Below are 18,395 nucleotides of genomic sequence, written 5' to 3'. Positions count from 1 at the left end.
ATTATGTCAAAATACCATAAAATCCATTGAGATTTTACAAATTAACATGATATAAAAATAATTAGAAAAGAATTAAATAAACTTAAAAACTCATTTGAGAAAATAATAATAATGAATAGTTTGAAACATTGAGCTTCACCCTTCACCTCAGCTTAATAAAATTAGCTACTCATATTGAAAGAAAATACAACACTCTTTTTATTTGATAAACTTTTTGAAATATATTACAAAGAAAATTGATACAAACAGAAACAAGAAAAGAAAAGAAAGATAGAAATTCTTCAGTCTCGACTTCAGCTCTCAAAATAGCTCTCTAGCTTCTGGCCCCCGGCTCCTCAATCTCTCCTCCCTTTTTATAGGCAACAATTGCCTTTAACTTTCTTTATTTTATTATTTTATTATTATTTTAAAATATATAAGTGTGTTGAAAAGTGTGATTGTTCTTTTGTTCTTTTTTTTATTATTTTATTATTTTATTTTATTTTATTTATTATTTATTATTTATTACTACATCTCTTCAATTTTGTTCCAGTAGTTCTTCTTTGTTCCCGCTTTCAATTTCAATTCCATCTTTATTCCTGAAAATTATTTACAAGATAAAAATTAACAAATTACGAATTAATTTAACATAAAATATATTTGGGAAGTATTAAAATAATTTAGAAATGATGAACGCAATAATCGACACGATAAGTGAAAAACTAATAATTTTATCCTTATTAAATGTACACTTTTTAGTGTCAATCACACCCCCCAACCAGCTTATTGCCAGGCCCTAACAATTTAAGCGATAAAAATTTAGAGAAATTTCAAATCCAAATTGAAAATATTTTTTTTTTTGAAAAATTGTGTTTACTTCTTTCATCAGATTAATGACAACAATCAAATAAAAATATAAGCATTATCTTCAGCCTAAAGAAAATCACACCCGCTCAAAACAGTTCAGTAAAATCTTGTAAAATGATCCATCATCAGAGCTATATTAATCAAGCCACTTTTAAGAATGATATATCAAACCCCAAAATCTCACGATTAAGAGTGACTCTCTCAAAAGAAGATATACCCCAAATTAATTTGTCACTCTAAAAAATGGTAAATTTGAAAGAATAATAAAACAATATCACACGCTCTCACCAAGATGAAAAAATAATGCCCACAGCTTAGAAATAAAATGATCTCAAGTCCAATGAATTACTAGCAAAATTTATTTTCACTTTTATGCATCACCACATCTTTTAGTCTATATTACCAGCTTTTACTTTAGACTTTAATTCCCAAAAATTGAAAAAGGACTTTTATTAGGACGTAACGTAGGCTAGGGTTATGGCTAACAAAAAAGGTAATAGGGAAAACAAAAATATATGTTTGAAAAATAGGGGACTTTTTGGAGATTATAAGGTGTTTTTTTTTTGCTTGGATTTTTTTTTCTTTTTTTAATTGATATATACATATTATCTTTTTTTTTAATAGTACCATTATTAGGAATACATAATCATCCCTATTTTTAAACATAATTGGGTGATGGAAAATATAAAACATAAGGTGATACTTCTCATTGAAATAGGAAAATATGATAGGTTACCAAAGAAAAAGTTTTTTTTTTTTTTCAAAGGGTCAAAGGGGTTAACTATGGATTCTTTATAATAGGGTTGGCTAGAAAGGCTCAAACGGATCAAAGATGGTCTTCTGTCATCTTTTAGGGTTCTATATAATCTTTCATATCCACTCGTTCAATGGACTTTTAGATGCGGCTGCACAAACTTTTTTTTTTTTTAATTTTTAGAAAATATTGAGATCTTGTACAATAAATTGTGAAGCTGTATAAGCAAACAAGGTTACTCTCCAAGGATACTAGGCTCAAAAACTCGCTTGGTCTTTTCATAACATGTACATTCCTCCAAATAGCTTAATCAATTTCACTCATCCAATTTCTCAATTTACGTTTCAACATGCAAAAAGGAAAACATAGTGTAACATAACTCAAGGCCAAGGATAATACAAATACCAAAATTTAAAAATCGTCATGTTATCCAATGTTAAAAGATCACACCGAAAAAGAAAAATTTTTTTTTTTTTAAAGAAACACTAAAAGAAATTGGGATTGATTGCAGAAACTTAAGGGAGATGATTAAGAGAAAAAGAGAAAAAAGACAAAACAAAACATTAGAAGACATTTGTTTTTTGAAACAAAACACTAAACTTAAGAAGATACGTTGCTAGAAACACTACATTCTATATTCTGCAATCTTCGACTAAAGTTTTTATCCAAAGTTAGTCTTTACAACAAAAATTAGTAAAAACATCACTAGGACTGAGACATTCCACAATTATCAACTATTCCCCCCCCCCCAAGCTGAAAGAGACATTGTCCTCAATATCTAAAGAAAATGAGTAGAGTTTAGAAGATATCACCTAGCCACTGCTGGAAATATTTACAAACAGAAAGTTAAATCTAATTTACACTTTTTACGAGAGTTACTGCCATCGTCATCAGTTGCCCAAGCCAACGCCAAAGTCATGGGATATGGCTCTGGTTTGTAAGCTTGCAAAAGATCAAGTAACTCATTAGCAGTAGGAGCACAAATGAAGAGTTTTATCGCTGAGGATGGAATGAAGTAATTTTTTATTGCATGATTAAGAAATGTTATTAAGCTATCATAAAAGTTATTAATATTTAACAAATCGATGGATTTTTTATGGATATTCAAATGGGCCCAAGAAGCAAATGTAATTAGCGCCTCTAAAGTTGCAAGGTCTCCTGGCAAGAAAATAAAAGCGTCAGCATGATTCAACATTTCAGATATTCTTTCTTGCATACCTGAGATAACTAACTCTTCTCCAGTTGGTGGGTTTGGTAGACATCCCAAAGGTTTTAAGGCTTTTGGAATGATGCCTAGCACTTGGCTTTCTCAAACGAAAGCAGCTTCAGAGACAAGCTTTGATAACCCTCGGTAACCTCCTCGATATACAAGATGTAGTTTCCTCTCTGCTATAGTACGACCAAGATCTATGGCTGCCTGAACGAACTCCTTATACTTTCCATAGCGAAATCCAGAAAGCACACAAATGTTTTTAAGTTGACTGCTTGAAGTTGCTGCCATTAAAACAATTCTAAAAAGAAACAATTTGTGAGTGCTTGAAAAGAAGCTCCTATTTAAGGATCTTGGTGATAGACATAATGATATACATCTGTAAATTGGGTGGTATGTTTTTCAAATGACGCGTGAAGCTTTTAGCTTAATAATTCAAAGGTAAATAGTGAAAAGAAAAAAGCAAACAATGATTAGATAAAAAAAACACACAATAATAATAATGCAAAAGATAAAAGAACAGTAAAATAAAATAATATTTACTGGTAGTTGTGATCTTCCTCTGGTTTTACATTCAGTAACGACTTGAACGCCTTCTATGGGTCGAGGATAGGCTTCCCATCCAGGTTTCTTATAAATTGGCAAACAAGGTCTTTTAGAGTCAGATTCCCAAGACTAAACTATGCACTTTCCTTTTGGAACAACTTCCACAAATTTTGAATTTCACGTTGAACATATCCACTCTGATGCATTTCAAGAGATTGTAGGATATCATCCAACGATTCTTTACTCATGCCATCCTTAACGAATTTGATTTTATCTTCACAATTTACAAAAACCATTCCTAAAGCTTTACAATGTGGATTTTTGCAAGTAAGTCTTACACAGTGAGAACATTCAGAGCCAAGTCGCTTAGCTCTTATTTTCTTAGCAAATGTACTTTTACCAAAACCAGGCATGTAGGAAATGAATGGATCAGAAAACTCACCTGCCAATCGGACCTTTGCTTCAATTAACCAGCGAATGTCAGCAGGAATTCCATTTATCATTAACAAACGCAGTCGTTCACAACGAGCTTTGTGTGAACGACTGCGTTTGTAAATCTTCTTAAGAGCATTTTGAGGGAGAGAAGGAAAATGTTGATGCAAATTTTATTGTATTTCTTCCATGCTTGACATTGAGGTTTCAGTTATTGTGGGAAACTGAGAATACTGACTTAAAAAGTCACGGAGTACCGTTATCCACCATTTATACGGGAGAGTAAATCAAAACAAAACGAATCAAATCTGCAAAATCAAATCAAAAGAGAAGAAGAACAACAAAATAAAACAAAAACACACAAGGAATATAACTCACCTTCGTCCTTTTATTGAATTCAGTTCCAATTGCAGATTATAAATACCATCCTCTATTTCCTTGAGTTGTCTTTCTAGATCTTTCACATGAGATACTAACTTTGGTAGTTGTAGATCCCAAATGGGATGTAATTTACAAAATCGGAGCAATTTCCTCAGGTGAAATTTTACATGAAAAAGCGTTTTAAGATGATCGAAAAGGAAATTTCTCATGGAGGTACTCATGACAAGTATAAAAATTTGGTGAACTAAATCACAATTGTTAAATAACACACAATTAAAACAATGCAATGCACTCCATTCAAGACATAAGGAAAAGGAAAAAGAAAAAAATCAAATAATGCAAACAATAAAGTAACAGTAAATCAAATTCACAAAACGTTAAAATGAAAAGGTTTAATCAAAATTTTGGTGGGTCACTCAAATGGATTTCGGTATCTGCTTCATGTGGTTGGTATTCCAGATATGGTTTCAATTTTTGACCATTAACTTTAAATGTGACACCATCCTTTGGATTCTCAATTTCTACAGCTCCATATGGATACACATTTTTTACAATAAATGGACCATTCCACTTTGACTTTAACTTCCCTATAAATAAATGAAGATGAGAATTATAAAGTAACACTTTTTGACCAATTTCAAATGTTTTCCGAAATATTCTTTTGTCATGAAAAAATTTGGTTCTTGCCTTAATAATTCTGGAATTCTCATATGCATCATTCCTTAATTCCTCAAGTTCATTTATTTGCAATTTACGCACATTGCTAGCATCATCAAGATTTGAATTAAGAACTTTAATGGCCCAAAATGATTTATGTTCAAGTTCTACTGGTAAGTGGAAAGATTTTCCATAAACAAGCCGATAGGGTGACATTCCTAAAGTTGTTTTAAAAGCAGTACGATATGCCCAAAGTGCATCAATTAGTCGAAGAGACCAATCTTTACGGTTTGGATTAACTGTCTTTTCTAAAAAAAATTTTATCTCCCTATTTGCTAATTCAGCTTGACCACTTGTTTGAGGGTGATAAGGGGTAGCAACCTTATGTGTAATTCCATATTTCTTCATTAAGAACTCAAATGGCTTATTACAAAAATGCTTACCTCCATCACTGATAATGGCTCGTGGTATTCCAAATCTGCTCAAAATATTTCTTTTAAAAAGAGGATCACAATCTTGTGATCATTGTGCCGACAAGAAATCGCCTCGATCCATTTTGAAACATAATCAACAGCAACCAAAATGTATACAAATTCAAATGAAGATGGAAAAGGGCCCATAAAATCAATTCCCCAACAATCAAATATTTCAATGACAAGGATGGGGATTAAAGGCATCATGTTTTGTTTTGAAATAGACCCTACCATTTGACAATTCTTACACATTTTACAGAATGCATGTGAATCTTTAAATAATGTGGGCTAATAAAATCCACACTGCAATATTTTTGTAGCTGTCTTTTTTGAAGAAAAATGGCCATCACATGCTTCAGAATGACAAAATTGAATGACCCTACTTACCTCGTCGTCTGGTATGCATCTTCGAAAAATTTGATCAGAGCAGTACTTGAACAAGTTTGGTTCATCCCGGTAAAAGCTTTTCACTTCTGTTAAGAATTTCTTCTTATCTTGAGAACTCCAGTCACATGGCATTTCACATGTTGCAAGATAATTAACAATATTAGCATACCAAAGCATTTTGTTTATAGAAAAAAAAATTCATCAGGGAAAGAATCATTGATGGGTGTTGTTTCAATTGAATACTCATTTGTAAGTCTTGAAAGATGATCTGCAACAACATTTTCAGCGCCCTTTTTGTCCTTGATTGTCAAATTAAATTCTTGAAGTAATAAAATCTATCGTATCAACCTTGGTTTGGCATCCTGTTTTGACATTAAATATCTCACAGCAGCATGATCAGAATAAACAACAATAGATAAACCAATTAAATACGAACGAAATTTATCCAATGCAAATATTACAGCAAGTAGTTCTTTCTCAGTTGTAGTGTAATTTATTTGAGCATTATTCAAAGTTCTACTTGCATAATAGATGACAAAGGGCTTACCTTCCTTTCTTTGACCCAGAACAGCGCCAACGACATAATCACTAGAATCACACATTAGCTCAAAAGGCAAAGACCAATCAGGGGGTTGCATTATTGGGGCTGATGTCAAAAGGGTAGTTATTTTTTCAAAAGCTTGTTGACAATCTTTAGTCCATTCAAATTGTGTGTCTTTTATTAGGAGGTTACAAATTGGTCTAGATAAGGCACTAAAGTCTTTTATAAACCTCCTATAAAATCCTGCATGTCCTAAAAAAGAACGGACTTCTCTAATTGTTTTTGGTGAGGGTAATTTTGAAATGACTTCAACTTTGGCTTTATCAACTTCGATTCTTTTTTAAGACACAACATGGCCCAAGACAATTCCAGAAGTGGTCATGAAATGACATTTTTCCCAATTTAAAACTAGTCATTTTTCTTTGCACCTTTCCAAAACGTTTTCTAGATTATCAAGACATGTATAAAAAGAATTACCAAATACAGTTAAATCATCTACAAAAACCTCTAGACAATTTTCAACCATGTTACTAAAAATGCTTAGCATGCACTTTTGAAATGTTGCAGGAGCATTACAAAGTCCAAAAGACATTCTCCTAAATGCAAATGTTCCAAATGGGCATATGAATGTGGTCTTTTCCTGGTCTTCTAAGGCTATAGGGATTTGATAATAGCCAGAGTAGCCATCAAGAAAGTAGTAGTAGGGATGTCCAGCTACTCTTTCGAGAATTTGGTCTAGAAATAGAAGGGGAAAATGATCTTTTCTAGTGACAACATTTAATTTTCTGTAATCAATGCACATGCGCCAACTAGATGGAATTCGTGTTGGGATTGGTTCACCTTTTTCATTTTTTACAACAGTTATTCCTGATTTCTTTGGCACTACTTGAGTTGGACTAACCCATTTACTATCAGAAATAGGGTAGATAAGTCCTACATATAGTAGTTTAAGGATCTCATTCTTTACCACTTCTTTCATATGAGGGTTTAGTCTTCTTTGTGGTTGACGAGTTGTTTTGGCATTTTCCTCTAAGTGTATTCAGTGTGTGCAAATTAAAGGATTAATGCCTTTTATGTCTTTTAAGGTCTAACCAAATGCAGTTTTATGCCTTTTTAGTACAGATAATAACTTACCTTCTTGATCATGTGTGAGCTGAGAACAAATTACCACCGGATATGTCTGATGCTCTCCAAGATAGGCATACTTTAATTCTTCTGGTAAGGGCTTTAATTCGAGCTCTGGTGCTTCCTCTTCGTTTGCTTCTTCAGGTTGTACCGTATCTTCAAAGTTCGATTGGTCATCGTCACCTATAGGTACCTGCATAGAATCAAGTGTAGGGCATATGTTAGCAATATCAAAATATAATTCCTTATTTGATTCAACAGAACCAGCAAAATAAATTTCCGCAGAGTTTGTAAAATTCTCATCCTGAATGTGTTCCTCAATGATTGGCTAGATGAGATCAATTTCCTCATTCTCATTATCATCATCTTCTTGGTAGTGAGATTGTTTACACATGTTGAACACATTGAGTTCCAGTGTCATGTTGCTGAAAGATAAGTTCATTAATCTATTCCTGCAATTTATCAAAGCATTAGCAATAGCTAAAAATAGTCGACCCAATATAACAGGAATTTGTTTGCATTCATTAGCAATTGGTTCCGTTTCCAAAACAATAAAATCCACAGGATATAAAAATTTATCGACCTGGACTAATACATCTTCAATTATTCCTTTTGGAACCTTAATCGATCTATCAGCAAGTAAAAGAGTGGTAGAAGTTGGTTTAAACTCACCGAGATTGAGTTGTTGGTACACTGCGTAAGGAAGCAAATTAACACTGGCACCAAGATCAAGTAAAGCATGTCCAATTTTATGATCCCCAATAGTGCAAGAAATAGTTGGACAACCAGGATCCTTGTATTTCAAAGCACTATTGGTTGAGAGAATAGAACTTACCTATTCTGCTAGAAAAGCTCTCTTTTGCACCTTATGTTTCTTTTTCACCGTGTACAGATCTTTAAGAAATTTAACATAAGAAGGTACCATTTAATGACATCCAGCAAAGGAATGTTGACTTTTACTTATTTAAAAACTTCATAAATTTATGGACTGTGGTTTGATTTCTTTGGCTTGATTAGTGCTTGAAGAAATGGGGGTACATGAGGAGAGTTGGTTATTTCTTCATGGGTTAAAGGTTCGACAGACTCTTCCCTATTTTCTGAAATTGAATCTTTACTAGTTTCACGAGGGTCCACGATGTGTTTTTCAACCACTTTACCACCACGAAGGGTTATAACCGATTTGACTTGACTCATATTTTGGTTTCCTGAATTTCCCATTTGAGGATGTTGTTGACTCTTGGGGTTTGGTTCAGGTTGAGCAGGAAACTTTCCTTTTTCATGTATGGTTAGAGCATATGTAAGTTTGAAGATAGTTTCTGTCAAATTGGTTAAGGTTTGCATCGTTTGGTTATTGATCGACTCTTGTTTTTCAATAAACGAATGCAATGTGTCTTCTAGAGTTTTTCTTGTTGGTGGGACATATGGTGGGTAACTCTGGGAGTTTTGAAAATTTTGACATAGAGGAACTGGTTGTGAAGGTTGTGCATGATTGTCATTTCTCCAATTGAAATTTGGGTGGTTTCTCCACACAGAGTTGTAAATTTGAGAGTATGGATTTGGATTTGGCCTTTTGAAATTGTCAAAGACATTTACTTGTTCATGCAAACTTTCTCTCAGAGCTGGTAAAGTTAGACAGTCTTGCATAGAATGGTCAGTAGAATCGCAAACATAACATGAAATATTTTGAACAGACTTTACATGATCATTCTTTTTCGACTCTAATGCTTCGACTTTTCTAGCTAATGATGCAAATTTGGCTTGAAAATCATGGTCTTCCCTAAAGTTATGCATGCCTCCACCAGATGGAGATGACTGAGGTTTACTTGATGACTCATTAGAACCAACTGTATCCCAGTGTGTGCATTTTCTACTATATAGTCAAGATAGTCTAATGCATCTTCAGGACTTTTAGCCCTAAACTCACCATTACACATCATTTCAACGACTTGTCTACCTTGGGATGTTAATCCCTCTTAGAAATAAGACACTAATCTCCATGTTTCAAAACCGTGATGTGGGCAAATGTTAAGTAATTCTTTAAACCTATCCCAATATTGGTAGAGAGCTTCTCCTGGTTTTTGAGTGAAAGTGGTGATTTATTGGACTATCACTGGACCGCCACCGGATGTCACCGGACTTCACTGGAAAGTCGTCGGACCACTGCCGGAACTTCGCTGGAAAGTCACTGGACCTCCACCGAACCATCATTTTATTTTATATTATATATATATATATATATTTCATTATTAATATAAACAATTTAATATCTAAGCTAAAAAATAAATTTGTCTAAATAAAAAAATTGTAATTCTTTTCCTTATCAAATTTTATATCAAACCAAACAATAGAATTTAATTTCACTACTCTTCTTCATTCTTTTGTTCTCCCTTTCTCTCCATTCCACTCTTTTCCTCTCCTCATTTTTCTTCAAACAAAACACTACCTAAAGGGTTGGCCAAAGCTTCACTAATGGTAAAAATATCTGCAGGACCCGAATTGAACCTGTGGGGCCAGTGCATTCAAGTTGGCTATGGACAATTGAGAAGCTTCAAAAAAAATTTCGGGCCTAATTTGGGGGCTAGGCCCAAAGCCCATAATTAATTCCTATTAAAACTGCTTGATAAGGTGGTTATTATTTAATCCTCCTGCCATGTGTACATTTGAATATGTAGACATGTCATATATTTTGAAAACTAATTGACAAGTTGATTTTTTTTTTTGAATACTAGTTACACACCAGATTACTTCATTACACAGATATTTACAACGGCTATCAAATATTATACTGATATTTACAATCAGATATACATGATTGGGACTTATATATGATTACATTAAATTCTATGAAATACATGCCCAGATAAATTGTCCTTACAGACGAGGGATGCGCATTTCGCAAGGAAGAAGAAGATATAAATGTTTAGCCCCCACAATGCTTTTGTGAGGGCTTGAACCATTGCCCTCACAAGCGTGAGGGCAATAGCCCACCACTTCGACCAAGGCCGAAGTGGCATTGACAAGTTGATTATTACAACAGAAAGGACACTGACACGACTCAAAAGTGTATTACTCTCAAGTATAAGAGTGTCTAGTTATAATATAACCCGGTGAGACCAGGGTCGAAACACAGGGAGTTTTAAATGTAGTAAAACTAAGAAAATTAATTGCGGGGCAAAGAAATTATTTGAAATTGATTTAAAAATAAGCTAAGGTTTAGGATCCACTCTCTGTATTCAAACTATAATTTTAATACTCTCTCATTTATATTTTGCCTCACTTTTACCAATTAATTATTATATCATTTAATTCTATGTGTGTAGATAAATATAGAATAAAGTACCTAATGTGCCACACTATATTAATGTGTTGACATTATGTCAAAATACCATAAAATCCATTGAGATTTTACAAATTAACATGATATAAAAATAATTAGAAAAGAATTAAATAAACTTAAAAACTCATTTGAGAAAATAATAATAATGAATAGTTTGAAACATTGAGCTTCACCCTTCACCTCAGCTTAATAAAATTAGCTACTCATATTGAAAGAAAATACAACACTCTTTTTATTTGATAAACTTTTTGAAATATATTACAAAGAAAATTGATACAAACAAGAACAAGAAAAGAAAAGAAAGAAAGATAGAAATTCTTCAGTCTCGGCTTCAGCTCTGAAAATAGCTCTCTAGCTTTTGGCCCCCGGCTCCTCAATCTCTCCTCCCTTTTTATAGGCAACAATTGCCTTTAACTTTCTTTATTTTATTATTTTATTATTATTTTAAAATATATAAGTGTGTTGAAAAGTGTGATTGTTCTTTTGTTCTTTTTTTATTTTTTTATTTTTTTATTTTATTTTATTTATTATTTATTATTTATTATTACATCTCTTCAATTTTGTTTCAGTAGTTCTTCTTTGTTCCCGCTTTCAATTTCAATTCCATCTTTATTCTTGAAAAATATTTACAAGATAAAAATTAACAAATTACAAAATTTAACATAAAATATATTTGGGGAGTATTAAAATAATTTAGAAATAATGAACGCATTAATCGACACAATAAGTGAAAAACTAATAATTTTATCCTTATTAAATGTACACTTTTTAGTGTCAATCAGGCACAATTTTCTCTTTTATTCCTCCTCACAAACCTTCTCTTGTTTTCCCCCCTACTGTACAAGATACAAAGCCTCAGGAGCTTGCAACGAAAAGACTACAACACAAGAAATTGTTGATGACGAAATCCATTGAGAGAACAGACAAACAATTTTTAATTAGCCATATAACATAACTAAAATCCCATACCTTTTATACTACTTATTGATGATCAGCCTATGGTTTCTAAATATTTAATCTGAAAAATTAGTTTATTGGGTGGATGTGGAGGGACCTTTCCTACGTATGTATTTAAATAACTCCCCTCTACTAGTCAATATGATACATAACTCAACAAAAACATCTGAACTTAAATTATAGAATCAGTAGAATATCAAAGGAAATTGGTGATTACTCTTCTGCATGAGGATATTTTGACCTCCATTTTGATGATAAATCTGATAATCATGATCTTCCTCAACAAGATGCTAGCAAAAAACTGCGTTGACTCACATCCTAAACCACATATCACGGCAACCTTGGAGGACGAACCTCAAGTTAATGATATGGTCAATTTCCAGTTGTCCAAATTCGAAAAACGTACCAATGTTTCAAGGACTCAACAACCCTATGACAGCTTTGTCTACCACGCGTGAGGAGGCCCCAATTCTCTTGTCCCTTGATGGCCAACGAGCTAGAAAAGAAGACAATGTGCAAGAAAAAATGGAGATAATAAGCAAAGAACTAGTGGGGAGCAGATTATTCTTCATCCATTTTCCGAGTTGCCATGCACATGATGAATTTCTTGCTTTTACCTCTTGTGTCCATCAAAGTGCACTAAGGGTGTGTTTGGTATTGAGGTTGGATAGCTGTAATTTTTAAGTTACATTGTTAAAGTGTTTGGTAAACATTTACTGCTGTACTTTGAAAACTATATTGATATGATTTTTCACTTTTATAATAGAAAATCTATTATATATTTAATAATTTTAATAAAATTATTATTTAAAATTATATTTACTACATATTATTAACTTTTGTTTCATAGTTATAGTTTTTTTTTTCCTCAGCAACTATAACTTAAAAGGTTCAGCACCTTAATCCCAAATAAGACCTAAATAGTAATGACACTTTAGTAGTGGATTTGACACAAATTTCCACGTCTTCACGCAACACTACTCACTTTACTCTGTAGACTAGTGAATTGATGCTATTGAGTTTTAAAGACAACACATTGTTTCCGTTCTTCCAACTTCTTCACTCTCACGACTGCTATGCCTAAAACTCAAATTGGCTCTGTGATCTCATCTTGAAACTCTTATTTAAATCCACCAATATATTTTGTGAGTATTCTAAATTCTGGCTCGATCATATTATTTCTCGCATATAGACGATAAAATTATCTTGTGTATTCATCGACACTGTGATTTGCTAGTTGGCAGTTCTGATATTTTAAATACAACTATTGCTTGTAATATGCTGACAACAAATACTCTTCCATCATCCTCTGCATTCTAGCCCACAGTCTGATCATTGGCTTTCCAATAACTACTTCGATTCTGCATGTTTTGCCACCATGTGGATGTCGTACCCTTCAACTTAAATGCCGCTAGCTTAACCCAGTTCTCTTGAAAAATCTCCATATGCTCCAAGAAATTCTCTACTACTGTTATCTAGTTTAAAAATTCTACAATATGCATCCTACCATAGAATTTTGGAAGATCTACATTAATCTTGTAATCTGAATTCCTTCCGCCTTTTCTTTCGTAATCTACATATTCATCCTCCTCCAAATTGCTTACTAGGGCCTCATCCATGTGCGCAGGCATTCGTCTCGCAGGCCTGGGCATTAAGGCACTACCTAGCTGTTGGCACTTTGAGGAACTACCTCATAATTATATCCCTGAGGTATCCCCTCATGATTATAATCTTAAGATTGTTCTTCACAGATGCTTGTTCCATGGTGACAAGCAAACTTACTCTAATACCAATCGACAATGCAGAAACATAAAAAATTGGTAGATAAGAGAAACTAAGTTTCTTAATAATAAAAATTTTGTTAAAAAAGTCTCGATGATCAAAACTCGGATTTTAGATCCCTTTTATATTAACCCTAAATATTGCGAATTGACGAAAATAAGCAAACCTAAAATATTATTTTCTAATAAAATTCTCCTAAGCTAAATAGGAAGAACAAAACAAACGATACCCAAATCCGTCATCTAGAAAAATAGATAAAAATCTTGAAAATAATAGGAAAAATAAAAAATAACTTAAAAGTAAAAAACATCTAGGAAAGAAGTAAAATTTCTTGTTCGACCATGGGCAGCCATTTTGCGCTTGATTCATCTTGTCGCTAGCTAAAATGGTATATGATATGGCCTAAAACAGACATATGGAGCTCATGTTATGACCTTTGAAAAGTACTCTGCTCATCATATTCAACCATCTTACATCAATATGCTCCAATGTATTCCAAGTGGTTAAATGGTCTAATCAAATTCAGGACCACTAAGTCTAGGATTTATTAGATACCTTTATTATTCAGCCATTCAATTCATGATGCAAGCTTCCTCTTCAAAGTTCAGTCTTCAAAGTAAGTGAATAAAAAGTTTGATATATCATCAAACTATGTACTAATCATTCATGATATTTTGTACTTCCGTGAATGACACACAAGATCAGAATTAATTCAATATATAGAGCGTAGGGCGTGGTTTTGTTATCGGAAACTGCTATAAAATGTTACGGGAAATTTTAGAATACATCAAAAATATTATATCCAAATAATACATTTATAGCATTTGTAGTTAAATCAAATACAACTACATGATGCTTGTTTTTAAACAATTACACATGTTACATACAAGCACTAATTGAGTGTAGTATTACTGATGTGCTCTAAAATCTCTCCTCTATTATTGTACTAGTAAGAGTAGTAAAACAATAAAAGGCTTAAACAAGCTATATATATATATTCTTCAAACCTTAATTTAAAACACTGCAAACGTTTCAGACCTTCTGTCAAAATTTTGGAACATTTCTTTTGCCAAATAGCATTGCTGAAATTCAAACTAACAGAAGTTTAAATTTATTTCTCAGCCTCTGAGTTTATCACTTCTCAAACTCCAATGTTCTGATTCTTAAAAATGAAAAAGTCCGGCCAGTTAGATCATTATTCTAAAAAAGAAAAAACTTGTATATCTCGAGTCCTTAAAAATAAAAAACAAGTCAAACCAAGAAGATAGAATAAAGGACGTGTGGTTAACAATGTAGATTTGGAGATAGATTCCCCCCCCCCCCCAAAATGAAGGTGCAGTAATATTTAAGACTTGAGATATTAGTTTCGTTGAGATATTCAATTCAACAGTCAATCTTAAACACTACAATAAACCCAATAGGTTAAGTGGCATTTTCAAGCGTATAAGAACTGAACTACGGGGACTACAACACCAGCAAATATTGAACTTTCGGAAACATGCAACAACATCGAGGAGGCAGGAATCAGGATGCTGATCAGACACTCCGGGCAGGAATCAGGATCGGAGAAAAGAATTTCGAGTTGATGGATTCTCTTTACAAGGCTGCAGTAGAAGGTCATATCGATCAATTCAGGGCACACGCAACGACCCTTGATCAAATATTGACACCCAAGGAGAACACAATCCTCCATATTCACATCACAGCCCGACCTCCAACAAAGCTTAACAGCTTCTGGAAGATCGGTCTTAACAGGAAATCTGCAGAGAACGAAGGAAATTTTGTGAGAAAGATTCTAGACATGTGTCCTGATCTGCTGTGGAAAGCCAATACCAAAGGGGAAACTCTGCTGCACATCGCCGCCAGGCACGGGCATGCTGATATAGCGAAGGATCTAATTGATGAATGCAAAAGGCCTTACCAGAACGACCCAGAGAAATGTGTTGAAGCTGCGAGGATGATGCTGCTGGCGGTGACGAATGAACCCAAAGACACAGCCTTGCACGAGGCTGTCCGGCATAATCAAGTTGACGTGGTGAAGCTGTTGACCAAAGAGGATCCCAGGGTACCATATGATGCCAATAAAGCCGGCGAGACTCCCTTGTACTTGGCTGCGGAGAGAGGATACAAAGATGTCATGAAAGACATTTTATCGACTTGCAAATCACCAGCTGACCATGGACCAATGGGAAGAAAGGCTTTACACGCAGCTGTATTTTGCGAAGATGAAGGTAAACCTACAATTATTATTATTATTATTAATTTTTTTTAATAAGAGTGGGACTATTGGCACCCCTCCAAATACCTTTTAAAATCCCTTTAATTATTTTACGATTTTAACTTTTATTAAAATTATATAATAGAACAATTTTTAATTAAACCTCACTAAATAATTAAATAATTTTTCCCTTAAAAATTCTTTATACAGCATATTTTCGTATAACAGATTTAAATTCTCGTGGCGGCCACATCGAGTGTAGGATTTTACAAATACCCAGCCATGAATGTCACAATCTCATAGCACCACCACTCTAAACAAATTCCCAAAGTAGCTGGGCATAGCCAACTTCATTAATAACCCTATCCCACCATACACTCCTCTAAATCCAATCCCAGCCATGGTCTATGTCCATCTCATCAAAATAAATTAGCTCTAATGAATGCCATTGAAAAGTAATTTCCAAATGCAACTAATTCATTTTGTGCAAAAACGGGTATTACAACATCTCACGTTTCAAGATTTCCCTTCATCTAAAATTAATTTTCATGTTGCTTAAGAGTTTAGACAGTAAAAGTTGCTAAGGAAGGTGAAGACAAGCAGCAAATTAAGATTGAAACCTCTGAAATTTCAGACTATAATGAAGAACAGCTCTTTGAAACTTGTTTATTACTCAAGTTCTTATGCCCAAAATAAAATATATAAAGAAAATAATTTATTACTACTGCAACGGAGAGAAGAAACCGTTGTTTTTTTTTTTAATTTAACAAATCCTTTTGTTGAAATGGAGTTTCATAATAAAAGTAAATAAAAATTAAAAAATGAGTTTACACTAATAAGTTTTAATTAAGGGTATTTTTGTCATTTAAGGAGGTGTTAAAAGAATTTTATAATATTTTTAAATATTTTAATGGGGTTAATAAATAAATGGAGTGTTACGAGGTATTTAGAGGGGTGTCAATAGCCCCACTCTTTAATAAACCTCGTCATGTGGAGAAATTTTATTATAAAAAAAAGAGTAATCGAAATATTTATTTAGAGATATAATGCGGCTTATCCTAACAACAAAACCTACAATTAATTTTATATAACACACACACACATATATATATTATTGTTGAAAGTTAATTGGTAATATAAGAAGAATTAGTTTCCAGAAATTTTTAAGTTAAAATCTAAAGTTAGTTCACTTGAATTGTAAAAATCAAGTGGGCAACTGTAGAATATGGTTAAAAATATAAGCCAAGCTATACATGTTGGTGGCTGTTTAAAAATGTGTGGTATAACCAACAAGCGCGTACATCAACAAGCGCGTACATCAACTAGCATGGGGTTGTTCTATCTTAACCAAGGTTCTCAATTCGAGATTTGGGAATGCAGCTGCGTTAAATACTTGTTGGGAGAACTTTGCCGCTCTAGGGGTCCTACCCGGCTCGAATCTGGATTAGTCGTGGTCCAATATGGTCTTCGAATACCAGATGGTTTAATACACCGAAAAAAAATGTGTGGTATAAATTAAAGTCAAGTAAATCGTGTGGTCGAAAAATAGGTTAGCAAAATGAGTGATCCTAGTGTGTTCGTCGGTTGGCACAGCCTATAAATACACGGCCATGTCGGCAATTATAGTAGTGAAGTGGAAAGCATAACAAAAAGGACCCAAATTAAAATAAATGCTCTCTCTTTAGTCAAATAATCTTAACTACAAGTGTTTCCACCTCACTCATTCTAGCCCACTACCTTCCTCTGTTCCAGCATTTATAACATGCATGGTTGTTATTTTATAAATCCGTATGTATTTGAGTGCCTCTGTTTTAAAGACCATTTTATGTCGCGACAAGTTTCCGTCAATACATTCAATAAATATTTGTTTTACACTTTTAGATACCAAGCACACTCTCACTCAACCCTCTAATTAGAATGTATTCTCTTGGACTTCAACCATGCGCCTTTCGCTTTCGGTGCAAGAAGCAAACTCACTAAGTAGACTACGCATCGTGGAATAATTATGGGCTAGGCTTTCTATGGACTACAACTTGACAAATTTAGTCATCAATGTAATATTGTATGCAAAATTCACATTTTTATAAAATGACAGTCGTAGGACTTACACAATTTGAGAGCGTTTCTAATAATTCCTGCTTTGACAATTTGTGTTTTGTTGTTATTTTCTATAGAAATGACAAAAATGTTACTGGACTTCAAAAAAACTCTGACCAGCAAACCGGATCAGCGAGGATGGCTCCCACTTCACTTGGCTGCACACCTGGGATGCTATAAGGTTTTGAAGGAATTACTTAATGCTGATAAATCTGCAGCCTACAAAGTTAATAATGAAGGAAATATAGCTCTTCATCTTGCAGCTGGTAAAGGCAAAGCATATTCAATGCTAGAGCTTATACAGAGTTGTCCAAGTTGCTGTGAAATTACTGATAACGAAGGGTGGAATGTTTTTCACTTTGCCGTGCATAGCGAAAGTAGAAAGGCGGTCCAATTTCTCTTAAACAATCACTCTCTTGGAAACCTTGTAAACGAGAAAAATCACCAAGGAAAAACACCTCTCCTAGAACATGCTGCTTCTGATTCTTATATGAAGTCTTTCATATGTCACCCTAAAGTGGATAGGCTGGCATTCGACAATGAAAACCCTAATGCTATAGATACGATCTTGTTGGACATGTTTTATTTTTCTCCCAATCAGGTAAGGCAATTGATTCATATACAAATAATTTCATTAGGTGCTAAAAGCTAA

General features: G+C 33.5%; 1 protein-coding gene across 1 annotated transcript; it reads left to right on the top strand.

Annotated features, from left to right (window-relative positions):
• The first annotated feature begins 14,760 nt into the window (after nucleotides 1-14,760).
• LOC18046706 (protein ACCELERATED CELL DEATH 6) lies at nucleotides 14,761-18,395 on the top strand. Its single transcript, XM_024189802.1, has 2 exons — nucleotides 14,761-15,659; nucleotides 17,821-18,395. Exons 1-2 carry the CDS (start codon nucleotides 14,927-14,929, stop codon nucleotides 18,393-18,395), a joined length of 1,308 nt encoding a protein of 435 aa, XP_024045570.1. The 5' UTR covers nucleotides 14,761-14,926.

The sequence above is a fragment of the Citrus clementina genome, unplaced genomic scaffold, assembly GCF_000493195.1.
Source record: "Citrus clementina cultivar Clemenules unplaced genomic scaffold, Citrus_clementina_v1.0 scaffold_3, whole genome shotgun sequence".
Classification (NCBI taxonomy): domain Eukaryota; kingdom Viridiplantae; phylum Streptophyta; class Magnoliopsida; order Sapindales; family Rutaceae; genus Citrus; species Citrus x clementina.
The sequence above is the reverse complement of the archived record's forward strand: the minus strand, read 5'-3'. Positions and strand labels throughout refer to the sequence as shown.

Bases quoted from the DNA above. Each gene is read 5' to 3' on its own strand.
- LOC18046706 (XM_024189802.1), top strand. From the start codon at position 14,927: ATGCAACAACATCGAGGAGGCAGGAATCAGGATGCTGATCAGACACTC. The intron at 15,660-17,820 runs GTAAACCTACAA...TATTTTCTATAG, and splicing joins TGTATTTTGCGAAGATGAAG to AAATGACAAAAATGTTACTG.